Here is a 20,696-nt window from a genome sequence, read left to right as displayed (position 1 = left end):
ATATCGTTTTTACCTCTTGTATACTTTCCGGCGCTTGCGCAGACTAAGCCAGAACGCGCGCACACGTCACACACCAGGAAGCGCGCGCGCCCTCAGATCACTTGGACGTGATTGTACAAGAGGTAAAAACGATATAAATATTGTTCGTTTTCTCACACAAACCGCTCGTTTCGTGTCTTAGTCCATCAATGTGTACTTACGATGGGGTAAGGCTGTTTAATTTGGACTCTGTGCATGCTCTTTGAGACAGTGACCATAGACCTGCATTATATGACTGACAGACAAGAACGGTTTGACCTAAAAATATCAAAATTGAAACTACTGCGGAAACAAAGACATCAACTTCTTGGATGCCCTTGAGGTAAGCTAAAACATACCAAAATTTAATTTCAAAGTGAACTATCCCTTTAAACATGTATCAAAGATCACATAAGATATGCTATGCATTAAACAGAATGTGTGTCCTTGTTGTGAAAACTTGAGCTCCTGTACACTATAAAATAAGTTAAGCAATTACAACTTTTAAAATAAGTTTTACAAGATTCAACTAATTTTTAAAATCAGTTTAATGTAATTTAAGTTCAAATGACTTACACACCCAAGTTGATTGAACTTAAAAATTTAAGGCAGCAACTTTTTTCTTCTTTTTAAAGTGAATATGAGTAAGATTTTAAGAGTCTGAAAAACAGCCATCTATTCGTCAAATGGACATCTTTACATCATCTTTGCATCATCAAGTGCACATTCAGAAAGCTATAAAAAACATTAACAGTCTTATGACTGAACGTACTGAAACATTGCCACTGTCAATTTAGAAAGAAGTGTAATTTCTCAAAATGAGGCTGTTTAAAACATCTTGCTCATAAAATAAAATGAGGCTCACAGAAAAATATACAAAATGTAATCAACCTTCAGGAAGCAAGCATACTTACCTGGAAGAGAAACTGAACGGTTTGCGCACAGCATATCTAATATCTATATCATAGATGCTAAAGTGTCTCCGATATAATAAGATCTATAACTATAAAGCAGAAACCTTGTATAATTCTATGGAGGATCCTTGTACATGACAAGATAATGACATTATCAAACAACAACAACTCACTATATTAACCAACATCTCCATTGCCATTTGCCAAGCTGTCATTGCCAGCTGTGAATACTAAAGAGAACACGATATACAACATAAAGGATGAGGTATAGAATAGAAAACAGTAATGAGGGAGAGCACACCAACTCCCTGCTGATTTAATACCATAGAAAGTACAGAATAGCAGTTCAACTTTATGCAAATGCACAGTGAAAGGATGAAGTGACCAGTAATAGGAGAGAATATATAGCAGTTGAATATGCATGCAACAACAAAACGACATGTTGACCTCCGCTGATTTAATTGCTGTCAGTCTAAATGCACTTTTAGAAATGCAACATCAACTCTATTGACAGTTCAGACGCCTTTGTTCACTATGCATGCAGTTTCATTCATTTATAAGTATATTCATATTTGTACGAATGAAAGTATTTAAAATTATTGTTGAATTAAACATATGTTACTACTTAAAATGCTATGAATGTTGGTTCACAGGGGGACCTCGAAAAGTTCTGTATGTGTGATAATGTCTCTAAATTTGGTTAAGAAAGTACCTGCATTAATAATGTAAAGTGTTAGATAACGTTGAAATCACTAAGTCAACTGAAGTTCTTCCAGACTCCAGAGCAGCTCTACGGGTTTCATTCCAAATGATATTGTCATTCCAAATAGACAAGACACGATAACCGCAAAACACTTACCATGGAGGATAAGATAGGCTGTAAGTTACAATAATGAAAAGGTATTTTGTGAGTCTGAGAGAGTATAATAACCTAATCACCATCCCAGTCTCAGAAAAACATACCATAGACAAGATAGCTTTAATCGCTACGCTAGCTATTTTAGAGCATTGCGCTTCATTAGGACACAGTGCTACATTTTTTGTTTTGTTTTGTTGGAAGAACAGCAGAAAATGTATAAGCACAACATTTATTCCATATGTTTGGTGTGTATGCGCATGTGTGCAAATTTCAGAGTGGAAAAACACAGTAGGTAAACAGCACAGATTAGCAGCAGGCTAAGTAGACATCAATAGCTATAGGTGCTAGCAAGATGTTGCTTCAGTTACTTACGCCTATTCTCATAGATAGCCCTGGACTTCTCATACAGGTCATAGGGGTCAGGTTTGGTCAAGTCAAACTCTGGACCTGAGGGCCAGTGCAGATATGGAGTGCTGTGAGGGAGAGCATGGATAGAAAGACTGGTTGTGGGACTGCTGTGAGGATCCCAATGTTCCAAGACCTGCAAATACACCGGCATTCAGTAAAGCACCCAATCATCTCCCAGCGCTGAGTTTATTAAAATGCTAAACTGAGTAAGCAAACTGTGCTCTACCAGGCAACTTCCGCCTGGAATTTCACTGGCCGTGGGATAGGAAGGTGTTTAACAATGAACTCGCTTTTGCGGCAATTCGTTTTTAAATGAAGTGTACACACAATGCATGGCAAGTTAGTTCTAGATCAGCAAAATAAGGCGGCATCAAGGGTTCATCAAGGACGCTGATGCGTTTCTCTATTGCTGACGATACTGAATGTAATCTTTGTGTTTTCTCATGCTAATGCAGCTGTGGGTGAAACGCTCCCAAACCACTTCACTGCACCGGGCTCTCGCACGACACCCAAAATTAGGTTATGCAAACAGAATGCACAAAGAACAGCAAGCAGACACAGAAGCCTGTTTTCACACAAGATTCGATTGCTTGGCCTGAACTCAAGTTCAATTCCACCCCCCAGGTCCTGCTAGTCAGTTTGTGCTTTTGTACGTTTGTGTCATTAAGGTGAGTATCGCTGTTAGGGATGGGAATGATAAAGGATATATTGATACTGGTTCTGAATCAGCTTCTTAATGGTTTCATTCATGATTCTTTTAGTAGTAATAATTGTGGCCAACGTGTTTTGGAGAAAAACATTTATTTCATAATGTGATTTCCCCCCCACTTTCAATTCTTTTACTTCAATGAAAGGTTAGATTTTTGCCAATTTTTTGAATGAAAGATCAAAAGGATAAACAATGCAGATTTATTTTTTACAGCCATTTTTTATCATATTTACCAGGGGTATGATTAATTCTGAGCATGACTGTATATATATATATATATATATATATATATATATATATATATATATATATATATATATATATATATATATATATATATTAGGGCTGGGGGAATTAACGCGTTAATCTTTGCGATTAATTTGAGATGTTTAACGCGTTAAAAAAAAAAATAACGCAATTAACGCAGCACTTTTTTTTAATGATTTCCTGTTGCGGCTGCTATTGAAAGGGCCGAAAATATGCCGCCCCGTCCCTCCGTGATCGGCGATCAGGTTTCATTCTCGCGCGGCTTTCATGAGCGGGTCTTTTCCGCTCCGTGTGTGCGACGCGATCTCCGTTCTGTGTGTGTGTGTGTGTGTGTGTGTGTCGGCGCGTCGCGCGCTCTGCTCAATGTTCTGCTCTGTAGTTAACGGCCCAAACGCTCGAATCATGTACTGATCACGCATTGGAAAAGCAAAGTCCGCTCAAATATCGTGAAATTTCTGGGTAATAGACTTCTGTTTGCTGAGCTGGTATGCTGGGCAACAATGGTAAAATGACCTGCTCTGATCACATGCTCTGGTAATAATAGCTTTGTAGGACTATCATTTATTGATAATTAGTCCAAAAAAAATAAAAAAAATAAATAAAAATAATCTGTTAAATTGATTATGTTGATTGATTATTATTTTGATTATGATTTTATTATTCATATTATTTTAATAGGGCTATTTTTTTCATGTGTTGTTTAATTTAATTAGGTGATTCTAAGTTTAAATATTGACGATTACAAACTTGGGGAAAATGCAATTAATTGCAATTAATTACAGCAAATTGTGCAATTAATTAGTTATTTTTTTTAATCGATTCCCAGCCCTAATATATATATATATATATATATATATTTTTTTTTTTTTTTTTTTTTTTTTTTTACCAAATTATGAGATATCAATAAATACATTTAAAAACTATTCTCCCAAAAACAGTTTACACAGATGATTTAATGACTTTTTCAATTTTTTCAATTCAATAACTGTCTACTATATACTGAACAACAATTTTAGTTAAGTAAATTCTACTTCATTTTCTCATTCAACTTCCTGTGGGGTCGTGGCCAGTTCAATTCCAGCTCATGAATCGTAAGAGAGGCGATTGAATTCTATTTTGCCCAACCCAAGTAACACACTGCGTTACAGAAAAAAAAAAAAAAAAAAAAAAAGCTTTAAAGGCCACCTATTATGCATAAATCACTTTTACATGGTGTTTGAACATAAATGTATTCTGTTTAAAGCAACTAAGTTATTCAATCAGGTGCAGCAAGTGATTTTCTTTTTTTCTTTTGTTGTTTGATTCATATTAACAGCATATATAGCAGTAGGTACTGTGTAATATGCTGCTTTTTACACAAATCTAATATACACATGGGATTTCTTTACTTGCTGTCTACATTCACAGACAAAACCGACTGTGTTTATGTGAACTTTGAGTGTTTTTGACATAACCTTCTATGTATTTGACAGTATAAGCACAATTAGACATGAAAGAGAACTTAGTTTAATACTCACGGGATGCCCAGTCTGACTTTCTGTGCGAGTGGTTCGGATGTGTGCGCTCAGAAAACCACATATCAGAAGTTTAGACTGATATGGCTTTAAAACACATGCAGATAATAGACTTTCATGATGATGAAGTACTGCAATGTCACATGAGTGTGACCGTGATAGAGACGATAAAGCCAAACAGATGTTTTAGTTTTTGGCAGAGTATCCAAGGCACCAGCTGAAACTTCACAGGCACATTCTGGGCACATATGAGACTTATATTACATCTTGTAAAAAGGGGCATAATAGGTCCTCTTTAAAGTGAACTAAACTAACCAAATTTATACAACAAATGGATTCGGGTTCACGCCAAAAGCTCTAGTGTAAAAGCACCCTATAAAAGCAAAGCCAAACAAAAGGCCTGATTGGATGAGAGGGGGGAATAGTCAACAAAGAAAGAAAGTAGATGCCAGGATGAGAAAGATGCCAGGGCTTATTAAAGGAGGTCTGTGTTAGCATGCTAATCTGGAGGAGCTCTAGAGGATGAAGGCAAATGCCTCTGGGCTGCTGTGTGCAGATGGGAAACAAACAGATTATAACATGTCACTGCCAAGCAAACTTATACGCACGCGCACATTAGCTCATAGATGATATTAATATTGCCAGAGCAAAGCGCTGTGACACACACTCCAGCAAATGGCTTTTGCTCACGGTAAACGTTCCCTTAAAGAATCAACATCCATTGGAAATGTTTTGCCGCTCACGCTAGGTCTGCTAAAGGACCAGCTGTTTTGGGTGGGTTCACATCAGTTTTTCCAACGCATTCTCATCCTAGGGCGTCATATACTGACGCTTTTGACATTTCGTCTACATCGAACACACATGGCACCCTTTAGCGTCAATATAACACGCACAGAGCTTTGTTCGGTTATGGGTAGGTTTAGGTCTGGTGTAGGGTTAGGGTTAGACCGCTAGGAGGCGCCTTCTGGCCCATATCTATCTGCGTCTCATATTGACACTAAAGGGTGCCATGTGCGTTCGATGTAGACAAAATGTCAAAAGCGTCAGTACAGTATATGACGCCTTGGGATGAGAACGGGCTGGTTTTTCATATAACTTCAGGTTTGTGCTTGGTTCAGGTTTTTGATGAATAAAAAATACAGTTTTATTATAAATATTTTATGTTTTAACTTAACTTTTATTTGCTTAGACACTCTTCATCTTTGAGTCAGAGTCTGTGAAAATGGGTCATATGAGTTTAATCATCCGGAGATGAAATGGAAATAGACCGATATTGGGTTTAGTCTTATTAGTAGTGCTGGTCAGGTTGGCATTTTACACATCTCACACATTCTGCTGACTTGTTCACTCCTTCACTATATAATGAATGTCACATAGTTCGCTTTATGAGGAAAGAGTGAGCAAACATTAAAGGGGACATATCATGCTAAATCCACTTTTTTAGCCCTTAAATGCATTTTGTTGTATATTTGGAGTGTTTAGAAGTACAGAAAAGTTGAAATTATTCTCTTCAGGTGCTTCGTTGATATCTTTATATTCTGTTTTGGCCTTATTTTTCAACCTGTTCCGATTTTTCTGTTCTCTATGACGTTTTGTGAACTATTACGTCACAGTATTTGCAGCGGAACTGACAAATAAGGACATTGACTTCCAGCCCAACACTTCGAGCAATCCGCCATTTTTATTTCTCGCTGCAATTTTGTAGTCCAAGCTAAAGGATGCAGAAGTTACGAGAAGGTAAGTTAAAATGTTCGGTTGTTGGATGTAGTAACCCACACGCTTCATTACACCGTCTAATGTAGATGAACTGCCGCGCTTGTGACAGGGCGCATGTTTAACTGAAAGAACGAGCAGAGAGAGAGAGACCCGGTCGCGCGCACGCACTCTCTCTCTCTCTTCGGAGCCAGGCGAAAATGTAAACAAGACATCGTCTCCAAACTAGACGCTGTCTTGCTCTCTCTCCCTCGCACATATTAATCAAAATAAATCGACACGGTGGTAAAAGGTCGGAAGACCAAAGTTTCATGTGTAAATACAGTAACACACCATTGCGATACATCCATATGAAGACGTTGTTCTGCAGGTTCGTCGTCTTCATTTTCATCTCGCTCCGGCTCCGACTCTGGCTCGAACATGTAAGGCTGGCTGGACAAGTCTTCCGTTGTTGACATTTTGTTAATAACGTGTGAATAAAAAGTTTCTGTGCGGCTAGATAATCGTATCTCTGCTATCAAACTACAAAAATGGCCGAACGGGGTGGAGTTGAACCGAGTGTCACCTCTGCATCCTGGAGAGGGGGCGGGGAATGAAGTGTCTCAGTTGTATTTAAAGAGACCGCACCAAAACGAGTTGCTCTCAGACGCACATCAGAAAAAGGGGCCTGTGGAGCTATAATAATGAGGAATTCAGACCCAAGCATTGCAGTTCCGCTTTATATAGACTACAAATGTATGATTTATGTGTAAAAAGGAACGATTTAAAAGCATGATATGTCTCCTTTAAAGGCACACTGTGTAGAAATTGTGTTTTTGTCAAACAGCGACCCCTAGAGTCGCTGTGGAATACTTGCACTGTCGTAAATACCCCTCCACCCCCCACCTCCCACCCTGTACACCGGTACCTGCGTCGGGCATGGAACAGGCACAGATAGACTCCGAAGACATGATTATTGCAATTTATCATAATAGTTTGCAAATTGTGCTCGTTTACACTATTTACAACCTCTACATTAGGCTTATTTATGTCCTGATAATTATATGAGATGTTGAAAACAGTTCTCATGATAATCGCAAGAATCAACGTCAACAGCGTCGTCTGATATCCCTCAGGACTACGTGATAAATACACCTCACAACACCTGAGTTCAGCTGGCAAACTAGTTCGTGAGGCAAGCTAGGCAATAAAACATAACGCAAAAAAAACTTAAGAGAAATGAGTGTTTGTTAGCAAGTCTGTTAACAGCTCTGATAATCGAAAGCTAGCTAGACATATGTGGAAATTATTGGACTGGTCTAATTATCAGCAATGGATGAACAGCATGTAAAAATTGACATACTACAAGCAAGCAAGCAAGCGCAACAACATACAACATATATGCAAACAAGTTTACAAATAAGAGATTTATTTACTGGCCACTTCATGCGTTTTCTCAGATCGGATAGCTATCTGATTTATCAAAAGGATTCCATTTACACCTGGTCACATAAATGTGTTTTTGCGAAACGGATTTAAATCCGATCTTCAATTCTCGCGTTATATGCAGATTTAATGGAGTGCACGTCACCGAAAGCAACAGATATGAACTGCATTTTATTGATCATCAGCTAAAATTTCAAAATCAAAGACCGCAATAAGAGAGAGCGGCAACAGCCCTGGTAAGATCATTTCATTTCTTTACTTTTAATGATGATGATTGTGTGTTAAGCGTCTGCGACTTACTTTCACTTTGATTTGCGAAAGTTTGCACGTTGGCTTGATGAATAACGTTAGATGCTCAGCTGCTCATCTGCGGTGATGCGTGTTCCAGTAGCGTCATCATATCTGGCTATAACATATAGCCTATAACACGCTCTCACACGTTTTTTTTTTTTTTTTTTTTTTTTTTTTTAGCATTTTTGGGAGAAGTACAATTTACATATGTGGTTTCAACAACCAGATGCATTTACACTTGTCCAGTTTCGTCTGGAATGCGTCACAGACCTCCTCCTGAAGTGGTTTGAGCGATCGGATTCAAATCCGTCTTGAATGCGTTTCGGAGGGCATTTACACCTGGTCTTTTCACGTTCGGATAGCTATCCGATCTGAGAAAACGCATGAAGTGGCCAGGTGTAAACAGCCCCCATGACAAAAACATACGCACGAAAGCCGAAAACAAACGCTGGTTGGCCTCTCACATCCAAATTTGAGGAAGTGGTGGAAGTGACGTATGCCGTAAAGCGGTCGAATTTTGTAGTTCTTTTTGTGCTCGGGTTACTACCCGAACCCCGAAGTTACATAGTGCCAGTAAAAGCGATACAGACCCCGTCAGGCTATGGCAGACGTGTCATTCAACCTATTGTAAGTCGATGTACCATCACAAGGGTCTTGGAAATATATTATGAAGGTTGAAAAGCTACATAGTGTTCCTTTAAAGTATCTGGACAATGTGGTTTAGATGGGGTTTGTAAACATCAGATTTAAATGATCAGATTCTTTTGTACATTGTGTATGTATTCAATGTAAACTGGTGCTGGGCATTATATCAGACATTTAGGATAAAGTTGATTCTATTTGATTGGTTATATAAAATTAACCAAACAATTAATATTGTGGTATTTTTAATGTACTTTAAAAATACATTAAATACATGTACTTTAATGTACTTTTAATGTACTTTAATGTACTTTAAATTTGGCCTTTAAGTTTCTGTGGAAATTGGAGCTTTTACACTCTTTTCCACTCAATCATGATTCAAACGATTCAGTTCATTTAGTAAAGCTAATTTTTTGCATATCTACTTTGCAATAATGGCTATTTGGTCAAAATGATGGTACCGCCGAGCCATTTCAGAACAAATATCAATAACAGAACTATTGCCAGAAGCCTGAAAGATATTGTGGTAAGCAGGGCGGGGCAGAGTGCCGTGGGAACGGAGCGAGGCCGGTGGTGCGAGTGCTAATGAGCGGAAGGATAAAAGGAGGAGTGACAACAGACGACTCGCTCCATTCCCACGGCTTGCCACAGATATTAACATATTTCAGCTGTATCGTCCCATCCCTATTATAAACCGTATTCATTTAGGCAGTTCTCATATGCATTACAACATTTCTGTATTTTGACAGCTGTAACCATTGGGCAGTCTGTAGCAAAAGCCATAATATCTTTTAATGGCATTTCATAATTTCAGTCGATTAAATGATGCAGTGCTGTGACTCAGCGTTGGTTCTTCAGACATGGATAATTGTGAAAAAAGATGGACTGCTTTAACATTTTCAAGTAATGAAACTTTTTCTGGCTGTGGAGATATTCTTAAAGCAAATGATGTCTAATTAAACCCCAGCGTTAGGGAGGGAGCGAGATGATAAAGACCAAGCAGCTCTCTACTGTACTGGAGCAGCGGGTACTACTTTCACTCTGTCCCAGTTCTGTTCCCTAGAGATAGATACAAAGATATGTGTTGAAAAATGACAGTACAGTCGGCAGCAGCTCAAGGCAGTGCCACTGACTCTCTGTAGTCTGAAGAAAAATCAGTCGATTTATGACCAGTCGAGCCTTTGTTATATGAAGCAGGCAGGGTTCTCAAACCAAAAATAAATAGATGTGTGGCTGCATGGGAAGGCAGTATATATATATATATATATATATATATATATATATATATACTGTGTGTGTGAGTGTGTTCAACTAGGGTGCCGCCATTTTTAATAATAAACTTTTTAGTTGCGATTACTGGATTTGGAAACATAAAATACATATATTATGTATGCAAAACATTGCAAATTCTAGCCAGCCGCCTAAGCATAACTAGATTTAGCCAGATTTTTTTTAACTAGAAAAGATTATTTGCTAATTATTAAAATCATTTGATTTGTTTTCAAAAATCTTTACACATATACAGTTCAAGTTCATATACAGTTTAAGATGTGGTCAAGCAGACAATATTGGATCAAAAACAGTGGACAAGACATGGACAGACTGCTGCTGAGGGTCAATGTTTTACTTGTCACATTACACAGCGCACTGGTTAGTGAGAAAAGATTAGTGAAGGTGCGGTGGACTTAAGAGTTTGTTGTTAGCTGTGAAATTATGACATATTAAGTGTTTATTTCACATCTTTTAACAATGAATTTCCATAACCTAATTCTTTGCACTCACACCAATGCAACTTCTAACCTATCAACAGATTTTTTAATAGAACAAATTATACATACATCTTTCAACCTAGAAAATATTAGTAGCTCTATTAAAATAATTTGATTTATTTTAAAATATTTTAAAAATAGCTGGCGTTTTGTGTTGTGATGATTCATCTGTGAAGAAAATTAGTCATTCTTACTGTACTGTATATTAACACAAGGCACAAGCAGTAGCTTAGTAGAATGCAATTAGTGGTAATATGTTATAACAATTTAATAAAGCATCTGTTATCAATTCAGCTTAGTAATAAAGCTCTATAGACAAGGTTATTCATACATATTCTACATAATGTATAATATGACTTAATCAGTCAATAGTGAGAGTGCACAGTTACTGTTAGTTTATTAATTTAAATCAGAAGGCTGAAATACGATACGGTTTACCTGTTTAGAGGTCTTCCAAGGTGAAAAGTGACCTGCAATGGTAAAAACAAACAAAACTTTTAGCCTGCTGGAGCTTTAATATAAGAATCAAAGTGGGAATTTGAAATAAAAAAAAAAACTGGAAAAGTCCTGGATGACAACCTCTTATTAGCATTTTAATTTGTTTTCTCCAGAGCCGTTCCTTCTTGGGGTACAATCTGAGGGTGAGGATTGTATTTATTTGAGCTAATATTAAAGTTTTCTTTTCTACAGTGGAGTCCAAAAGATATTTCTGAAATTATTTCTATTTTGTAATATTCTAATTTAACACAAGATGTTTATACAACTTTGTGCAGAAGCGGATAATCCAGCATGATTTGAGATTCAATGGAAGGAAGGAAATCTCAACTTTTATACAAAGATGTTCATACAAAGATTTGCCAATTTGATGAGCGACCTAGAAATAGTTCGGAACATATATTTAACATAATTTGAAAACTCGTCTCAACAAATATCAAAGTCTAAACATATCCATGAAGTCCCTAAAGGCCCTGAAACACCAAGCTGATGGTTGGCAATCAGCCAATGTTGGGCCATCGTTGAGCATCTGTCAGCTTAGTTTTGTGGTGTGTTCCGTACCATCTGCGCTAGACGGACCCCGTCAGTGGCTTTTTGGCAGATTGAGCATATTAAATAGCCATCCATCTGCGTCAGTGCTGTCGGAGAGATAGAGAACTTTGATTGGCTGTTCAACTTAGTGAACCAGTCAGTGCACGAGAAGAAAACGACGTGATGAAAGCGACCAAAGAAGTCAAGACAGACAGTCTGTTCTAATTTATGTCATCTTACCTCAGCATTCCATACAACATGAGCCGACTGGAATGAAGAAAGTAGTCAACATGATTGATATTCTAAATGGTAAGCAAGCGCTTTTTTCCCCGTTTGTTTATGGTTTGTATATCCGCAGTCTTCGGTTTTGGTTTCCATTTTTAAATGACAAATATAGACCATTGACCTCTGCTGATCCAGAATGTAGCTGCTAGTTGGCCGCTGGCTGTAGTCTTTGCGTTGTGTTCAAGCGCAACTTTTTATCCCGGACACATGTGACGCAAGGTGACACCACAGACGGCTTTCGTCGCCACTAGTTCTTTGATGTTGTTTTGGTGTTTCACAGCCTTAAATAGCTTAAAATCAACTCTAACAGGATCAGTGTGGAGTTACAAAAATAACAGTGCTTAAAATCGAAACCATTTAATAAGTAATTAACACTGAAGACACAATTCAAACAGCAGCTATTCAAATATCTATTCAATCTAGAAAAAAAATCCTCTCGGAAGCAATTGCATTTTGAGGACAAGTGGTGAATATTTCATGTATCTAAGTAAAAGAGAGTTTTAAATGTAAAATTTGACCCTAAGGACTGTATTTGTTGATCCTTTTTTGATGACAAAAAATATACAATTTTATCTCCCTGCTGCAATCAATGAAAGGATGCCCAAATCCAAAGACAGAAATATACTTAAAATGCGCTGAACGGCATCTTCACATCACATCAAATGCTCACTTTCCCTCTAGAGGAAAAACATTGGCTTAGATGAGGCGAAAGGCCATGAGGCTTCCGAACTCTAATCATAACAAACAGGAAGTACTGTCAGTCTAGACTGTAGAGCACCTCTCCTGGTATTAAGAGCTAAACAATACCCGCCGACATCAAACGGCAGATTCATGAATATTTTCTCTATAAACTCCTCCTAAATCGGCCTTGGAGTACAAAAACAAACTCATGCATACACACAGGCCGTCCAGTGTCTTGCATTCAACCTCTGTCTGCCTCTCTGTCTTTCATGTCTTACCACAGATGACCTTCAGGAATGAACAAGGCAGTGCAAATGACCTGTTTGGAATTAGCGAGAGAGACACATATTAGGACTGCAGTTTATCCAATAAAGCATAAAGAGTGCGGCTGTAAAAAAAGGTTGATTGCAAAATTCCATTTTTTTACACTTTTTTTCATTGTTAATATAATTATATATATTTCTTTTTTAAATAATAAATGATTTTTGTAAATATTTATACAGCTTGTCACTGAGGCAGTACCCTCAAAGGGACATCTTTGAACCTTATTTACCCACAAAAGTTTTGTAGCGTCTGGACCAATCAGACAACATTAATAATTATATTTGAAACACACATGCCCATAACAAAATTACTCAATCTATGAATGAACATGCATATCTTCAGTACATTATGTGTATAATTAAAAGTCTTGTATAGTGTATTTGTATTGTATAACGTTTTATACATGCTTTATGATAGAACCATTAGATAATGTAACCTCATCTGTACTATTTTTGGCATCTACAAATTTGTATTTTGATGATCTAAAATGATTGTGTATATTATATGTTGATACATATGCAGCATATTAGTATTAAAATAATCTTTAATAGTTTCTCCATCAACACCCAATCCAGTAACATATGAAAAATACAATGCTAGAAGACAAAGGATCACAAACTTTCCCTCCAAAGTTAAAGTTCCACTGGACCTTTGTCCCAGAGTCGGCGCAGCCATGGTGACAGGGCCTCACGTTACAACTATTGTAACTTCCTCGACAACGACTGAGTCAGGCAAACATCGCAAGTTCATCATAATTTCTTCGTTCAACAGTGAAGAAATAGATTGCGACTTCAGCATTATCGGACCACTGAATCATCAACACATTCTACACACAACACACGCTCGTTCAACGGCTAAGGCATTGCAAGTATCGTACAATTAATGAACTTTTAATTGTTATTAACTTAACTTTTTTATCAAGAACCATTTTTTCCCTGTATCCACCAATTTGCAAATTGAATGTGCTTGGCTTCTGGTGTCATTTGCTTTCAGTTATTTTTAGCTGTACAAAACAGCTTGTTATGATGATTAATTTAGCAAAAAACTGCAAAATAAGGTGGATAGGGTTCTTGAGTTGCTCCATGGCTCTCTGGAGATAAAAACTTATTGATATCATAGGCTTGTCAGAGCAGTGTATTTGCTCTTTAAGGCTCCTGGTTGACTGTGATTGTGAATAAAATGCTTTGGTGATTATGTTATGGTGACCTTTTAGTCAGTCTTGGATTTCTAATGTATAAAACATCAGGAAAATAAGTCAGAAATAGTCTTTAGCTCTTTTTGTTTTTTAGCTCAAATGTTTGTGAACGTTTATTTATCTATGAAGATTTAATTCATGAAATGAATTGGTTGATTCAATTGCATTTATTATCAATGGGATTCGATCGCATTTAAAGGGATACTCCACTTTAAAATGAAAATTCTGTCATACTCACCCTCATGTTGTTTCAATCCTTTATGAATTTCTTTCTTCTGCTGAACAGAAAGGAAGATTTTTAGAAGAATGTCAGTAACCAGACAGTTTCTCGTACCATTGACTTCCATAGTAGGAAAAAAATATACTATGGAAGTCAATGGTACCAGAAACTGTCTGGTTACTGACATTCTTCTAAAAATCTTCCTTTCTGTTCAGCAGAAGAAAGAAATTCATAAAGGATTGAAACAACATGAGGGTGAGTATATGATGACAGAAGTATCCCTTTAACACTGTTATTTGAAATTATAATATTTTCTTCCATTCTGGGATTTCTAGTGCCATCTCGTTTTAAGGATTACATAATCTATACAAGAATACTTTAAAACCTTCAAATAAATGATACCTACAATAATTTAACCATTACTTATCTAATACTTATGATCACAAGTAATCAATTTGATTTGTGCTCTGTAATTCAAATCTTCAGAATCCATATGATTGCCCAAATTCAACAATCTTCATTTTCATCAGTAGTGACCATAACATTCAAATCCCGCACTCATTACAAAAAAAAAAAAGAAAGTCACCATTTTTGGAATACACTTGTCTATCACTTACTTTTTTAAACTGTATATATTTTATAGGAAATGGTTAGGGTTAGGTTTAGAGATGAGAAGGATTTGCGACACAAAAATATTTATGTAATTGTACATTGTTACAAAAATTCTTGATGCGTTTTCTAACTGTGTCATTTTTGAAATATGTTTTGGAAATCTAAAATACATGTCTATAAATACATTTAGATACATTTATATCGTGATTTCCTCATGTTTAAACAGCAGTTGGATGTGCATCCTACATAAAGAATTTTACATGCAGTTGCCTCACACAAAATAAGCATTTTAATGTACACTGAATTCAAATTTAACACTTTCTTACATTAAGCCACTTTTACAACACAAGCACCACGCAACCGGCTGATTAAGAAGTGCAGCGTGTTGCAGTCGGCTGGGAATGCGTCATCAAATAAGGAGCGGCGAGAAAAGACTGGGCAGCTTCAGTGAGCAAGACCGAGCAAGAAATCAGTGACACTCGGGCAGGACAGCTGAAAGGGAGGGAAAGTGGCTTGATTGTGCTTCATATATGGATAGAGAAACGAATGGAAGGCGTGCTCTGGAAAATACGGATATAAAGCCTCATCAGTAGATGTAAATCAAATGACAGTTATAAAAACATACTTACTTATAAATATTTGCTTAAAGTAGAGCTTTGCAAAACAAAAACTTTTGCTGATGGCTATAATCACAATAAATGGACAACAACGCTCATATTTTAATTTGTAATATAGTTCACATCGCTTCACAAGACTTAATCAGCTCATGGATGCAGTTGTTAAATACCCCCCCCCCCCCCCCCATTTGAACCTGAATATCAAAGCGCTGGTAAACACACTGTATGACACATTAAAATAAACACGTCCTAGATTCTGCAACACCCTTGATGCATATTAAGCAGATTATGCTAATAAAAACCATCAAACACCGTAAATCTGTAGGATGCAGGTGAGGGGTAAACCTAATCCAGGCAAGCTTCTATCAGAAATTGTGTTCTGGAGTAGATCCTGCCATCTGGCAATTATGGAAGTGTTGCCCACTTGTCCATATTTGCAATCGACTAATTGGTGATCACATGAGTGGAGGACGGAAAGAGTCGAGAGAATATCCCACAGTATAGATTTCTTTTCAGGTTGGGTGTGGACAACATACAGGAACTATTCTTTACATTATAGCTATTTAGAAGAGAGCAGTCACAGGGCCTGTTTACACCTGGTATTAAGATGCGTTTTGGTCGATCGGATCACAAGTGGACGACGCTAAATACAGGTGTAAACGGGGTCTAAAGCTTGTTCACTTTCAAGCACTTCCAGAGGTAGTCGAAAACACATTCGACCGGATTGCTTTGTGGCCGAATGCGTTCAACAACCACAAAAGACCTACTCTTCACCTCCTGACCAAATGCGTAAACATTATGGGAAGCGCGATAGCCAGACGGGATTTAAACTTTGTCAGCTGGAGACCCAAGTTTAGTTTGAAGACGAAAAACGTACCAAGCGCAATGTTCTCTTACCATTACTGATTTCTAACACACACTCACAGCGTTCGGTGTGGTTTTGCGTCTGTCAGAGCAGAAATGCTCTCCAGCAGTTTATGTACTCCAGTTGTCTCCAGTCAAGTTCATATGTAAATTGCGTGAGCTTATTTTGTCCATTAGATCGAAAGATCTGAAAAAGCCCATACATTTAGCCGCCCATAGACCCTCCCCTTGAAGACATCAGGACAGAAGTGGTTGAAAGTGGACAAAAGAGACGGATTAAAACACCAGGTGTAAATGGGTGTTTTTCTCATCTACTTAAGATATTAGGTGTAAACCGGGCCACAAAGAACTCTCATAAAGGCAAACTGTTAGTAATGATCAAATTGAATTCTAATAATATTAATACATGTATTAATTTTTCATGAATTATTATTAGAAATGTATTAAACCAAATAAAAATAACAACAACAATACTAAAATCGGGTACACTTTGCACGCAGTCAGGACATCTGATGTCCACTTTGCCGCAAATCAACGGCTTGCTTACTGTCTAGTGCTCGATTTATGGCTGAGGCACATTTCATTAACCAAATAAGATTTGAGCAGCACAGAGATCAGATGGGGGGCATTAATCTTCATTTATTCATAATATACACACAGACCCAGCGGGCAACTGTCTGACTGCTGAATACACCACGGTATGAAGCTGCGAGTAGAATATATTAAATAGATTCCACATGCAATATACTGAATATGTTCAATACAGCAACTCAAAAGAATATTGTGGGTTAAATCCATAATCAAATTGACCCAAACTGTCCTCATTGAGAAGCTAGTCAGTGTTTTTAACAGATTATATGTTATGTGAGATGTCTATGTGTGTGCGCATTAATATCCACTGTCAATTCCCCATAAGCTCCTTTTGAATTTGTGAAGCATGTGTCTGGTAAGCTAATGGTCCCATGCCTATATCTCAGCTAATGGGTATAAATCAGCTAATGAGTATATCAGTAGAGCTGGAGCTAATTACCTCTTTGATGAGACTCTGAGAGGCGTTTGTTTTTTCTCAACCAGCTAAGAGTCATCTGCTTCTGCGCGCACACACACACACACACACACACACACACTTCAGGATGGACGAAGCTGCTAGTAATGAAGATAATTGATAAGCTGAATTGATCACACCATATGAGATATTAATGCAAGCTTTGAAAAGTAATTTAAACAGTGCACACATACTCTCTCAAACATGCACATAAGCTAGACGGCACATTTCCTCTAAACACCAAATACAACCAAAATAGCAGATGCTTTAACTGGTGGCCATGACAACAGTGAGACTGGAAACACAAGCCTGAGTGATATCCATCACCTTTTGGTTCCACATGTCTAAATGACTCAAATACATAAATGCTCTCTCAGGGCTCTGGAAAAACAACTTGACAAACGTGACCAAAATAAGAACTTACGACAATAATATAAAGCTTAAATGTGTAGGTCTTTCTACACTAAAATACTTCTTCACAGCTTAATATGCAGAGCTTTTTGAAGATTGATATCTGAGAATCTTTAGCAACAATATAGTAATGGGACAGAAATTACACACTTCTGCTTGTCACCATTAGCAACAGACACTAAAATAGCCGTTATAGTTCTGGTTATCACAAAGCAAGCCAAAAAGCTGAACTTGGCAACACTCTAGTTTGGGGAACATTATATTCACTATTAACTAGGCTATTTGCCTTTATAAACTCCTAATTTACTGCATATTAATAGTTAGAAAGGCAGTGGTTGTAGTGGTTCAGTTAAGTATAGGATTAAGGGATGTAGAATATGGTCATGCAGATTAAGGCATTGATATGTGCTTTATAAATACTAATAACAGCAAATATGCTAGTGATATGCATGCTAATAAGCAACAAGTTAATAGTGAGAATTGGTCCACAAACTAAAGTATTACCCTAAACTCTAGAACTCACTGCAAATATTACATAATGGCAAAGCTTAAAAAAAAGTTTGATATACTCTGGTGGTGCTACGATGGGAAACTCTACAAACCTTTGTAGAAGTAGCATACCATGACAAATATTTAGTTTTTTGGTGAACTGTTCCTTTAAAAAGCCATGAAATGGCTACTTTTCTCTCCTGTATTGACGTATGTTCTATTTAAACAAAGTTTTGGTGATGCATATCGAAAGGCTTTAAGTTTACTTCACAGCCATGAACCACGATTAGCTCCTTGATAATGCTAATCAGACTTGGGTATTAAGGGGAGGGACTTTCTCATTAGATAGCATTTTATTGGACAGAAGTTTGGATATGCATGTGAGTGAGTCATAAACATTTTTGGTTTGTTTTCTCGGAAGACTGTAATTATCAAAATTCTCAAATCTGCTAAAATATGATTTAGTTTTAAGGAGTACAAAACTATAGCATAAAGACAAACTCAAACAGACACAAACCACTAAACTTCAATTAATGGTTTTCCTCTGGAAACCTTTGTCTTGCTTTTGGGTATCATCATCAATGTTCTGTTGGGCTGTCTGCCATAGTTATGGTCCACGGGACATTTCATTGCAACAATTATCTGATAACAATAAGATCTTCACTAAATAAGCCAATCATGGAAACGGCAGATGGCGCTCTGGTGGGGTGTGTGTTAATCAGTGGATTCCGGTTAGAGATCCTAGAGCAGCTCTTCAAAGACAGATCCAACCAATAACCATTCCAGGGGAACATGCCAAAATGCACTTAAATCAGAAGCCAAGGGCATTTTCACAAGTGAAGAGTGCTAGACATGTGGGGCAGTGAAATTATTGCAGAGACAAAAAGATCTGGCAGAAAAAACCACATCACCATCTGGACATTATGAATGAGACATTTAGAAACAATCAACCCACTGTTATTCAATGGACAAGCCTTGAGATTTAGCTTTAGACTCCCGCTTCGAAGATATAAAGAAAAGAGGAGAAGCAATCTGTAGGGATGGAGAAAAGGCATAAAAAAAGAGAAACAGAGAGAGTGAACCAAACTGTTCACAAGAGACACTCACATTTGCACTAGTGTAATTAGAAAGGATGGCCAGTGTCCAGTGGTGAGACAGAGGGGCCAAATTGCAGCACATTAAGAACTAGCACATCATTTCACTGGAACACTGACAGTTTTATTAGGGTGTATAATAGGCTGTCTAAACGCTCCTGGACTGTTCCACAGATTGGATTTGTAGAGAAGCCTTTAAGTGTTGGCATTACGCATCTCTCTGTGTGAGTTAGCTACGACTCATGTCACTGACTTAGGACACAGGATCAGTAAAACGGAGAAGGCCTGTTTGTTACTTGGTAAACTGCATGTATACACTATTTTGCCAAAAGATTTGGGATGTCTGCCTTTACATGCACATGAACTTTAATGACTTCCCATTCTTAATCCGTAGGGTTTAATATGGAGTTGGCCCACCCTTTGCAGCTATAACAGCTTCATCTCTTCTGGGAAAGCTTTCCGCAAGATTTAGGAGTGTGTTTATGGGAATTGTTTTACCATTCTTCTAGAAGCGCATTTGTGAGGTCAGGCACTGATGTTGGATGAGAAGGCCTGGCTCGCAGTCTCCCCTCTAATTCATCCCAACGGTGTTCTATCGGGTTGAGGTCAGGACTCTGTGCAGGCCAGTCAATTCCTCCACACCAAATTTACTCATCCATGTCTTTATGGACCTTGCTTTGTGCACTGGTGCGCAGTCATGATGGAACAGGAAGGGGCCATCCTCAAACTGTTCCTACAAAGTTGGGAGCATGAAATTGTCCAAAATGTCTTGGCATGCTGAAGCATTAAGAGTTCCTTTCACTGGAACTAAGAGGCAAAGCCCAACCCCTGAAAACATTTCCACACCATGATCCCCCCTCCACTAAACTTTACACTTGGCACAATGCAGTCAGGCAATACCGTTCTCCTGGCAACCGTCAAACCCAGACTAGTCCATCGGATTGCCAGACAGAGAAGCGTGATTCGTCACTCCAGAGAACACGTCTCCACTGCTCTAGAGTCCAGTGGCGGAGTGCTTTACACCACTGCATCTGACACTTTTCATTGCACTTGGTGATTCTATGAAGCTCTCTATGAACTTTTCTTGAACTAATCTGAAGGCCACACGAAGTTTAGAGGTCTTTAGCTATTGACTAGCTATTGGATCTGATTTGTCAATGAATCATCTGATTTTGTGAATAGGATAAACCAATTCATTGAAAAGATCTTCTCTCACAAACTCGGAAGTTATGATTTCTAGAGAAGAATGGCGTAAATCTGGATTTTACGCCCATAAAAGCTATCGTATGGCTTCAGAAGACCTG

The 20,696-nt window shown here is 37.7% G+C and overlaps 1 protein-coding gene across 5 annotated transcripts in view; it reads right to left on the bottom strand.

The window, feature by feature from the left end:
- Positions 1-20,696, bottom strand: part of magi2a (membrane associated guanylate kinase, WW and PDZ domain containing 2a) — a 213,646-nt gene that overhangs the window by 28,312 nt on the left and 164,638 nt on the right. For 4 of the 5 annotated variants that reach the window (XM_079868394.1, XM_079868391.1, XM_079868392.1 and 1 more), the window contains exons 11-12: positions 10,968-10,999; positions 2,164-2,332 (exon numbers count right to left, since the gene is read on the bottom strand). The exons of the other annotated variant lie outside the window; for it this stretch is intronic. In XM_079868394.1, coding sequence (XP_079724520.1) covers positions 2,164-2,332; positions 10,968-10,999 — 201 coding nt within the window. The remainder of the gene's footprint in view (positions 1-2,163; positions 2,333-10,967; positions 11,000-20,696) is intronic. 5 annotated transcript variants of the gene reach the window in all.

The sequence above is a fragment of the Squalius cephalus genome (assembly GCF_949319135.1).
Source record: "Squalius cephalus genome assembly, chromosome: 4".
NCBI lineage: Eukaryota > Metazoa > Chordata > Actinopteri > Cypriniformes > Leuciscidae > Squalius > Squalius cephalus.
Note: the sequence above shows the minus strand (reverse complement) of the source record. Positions and strands in the feature narration are given on the sequence as shown.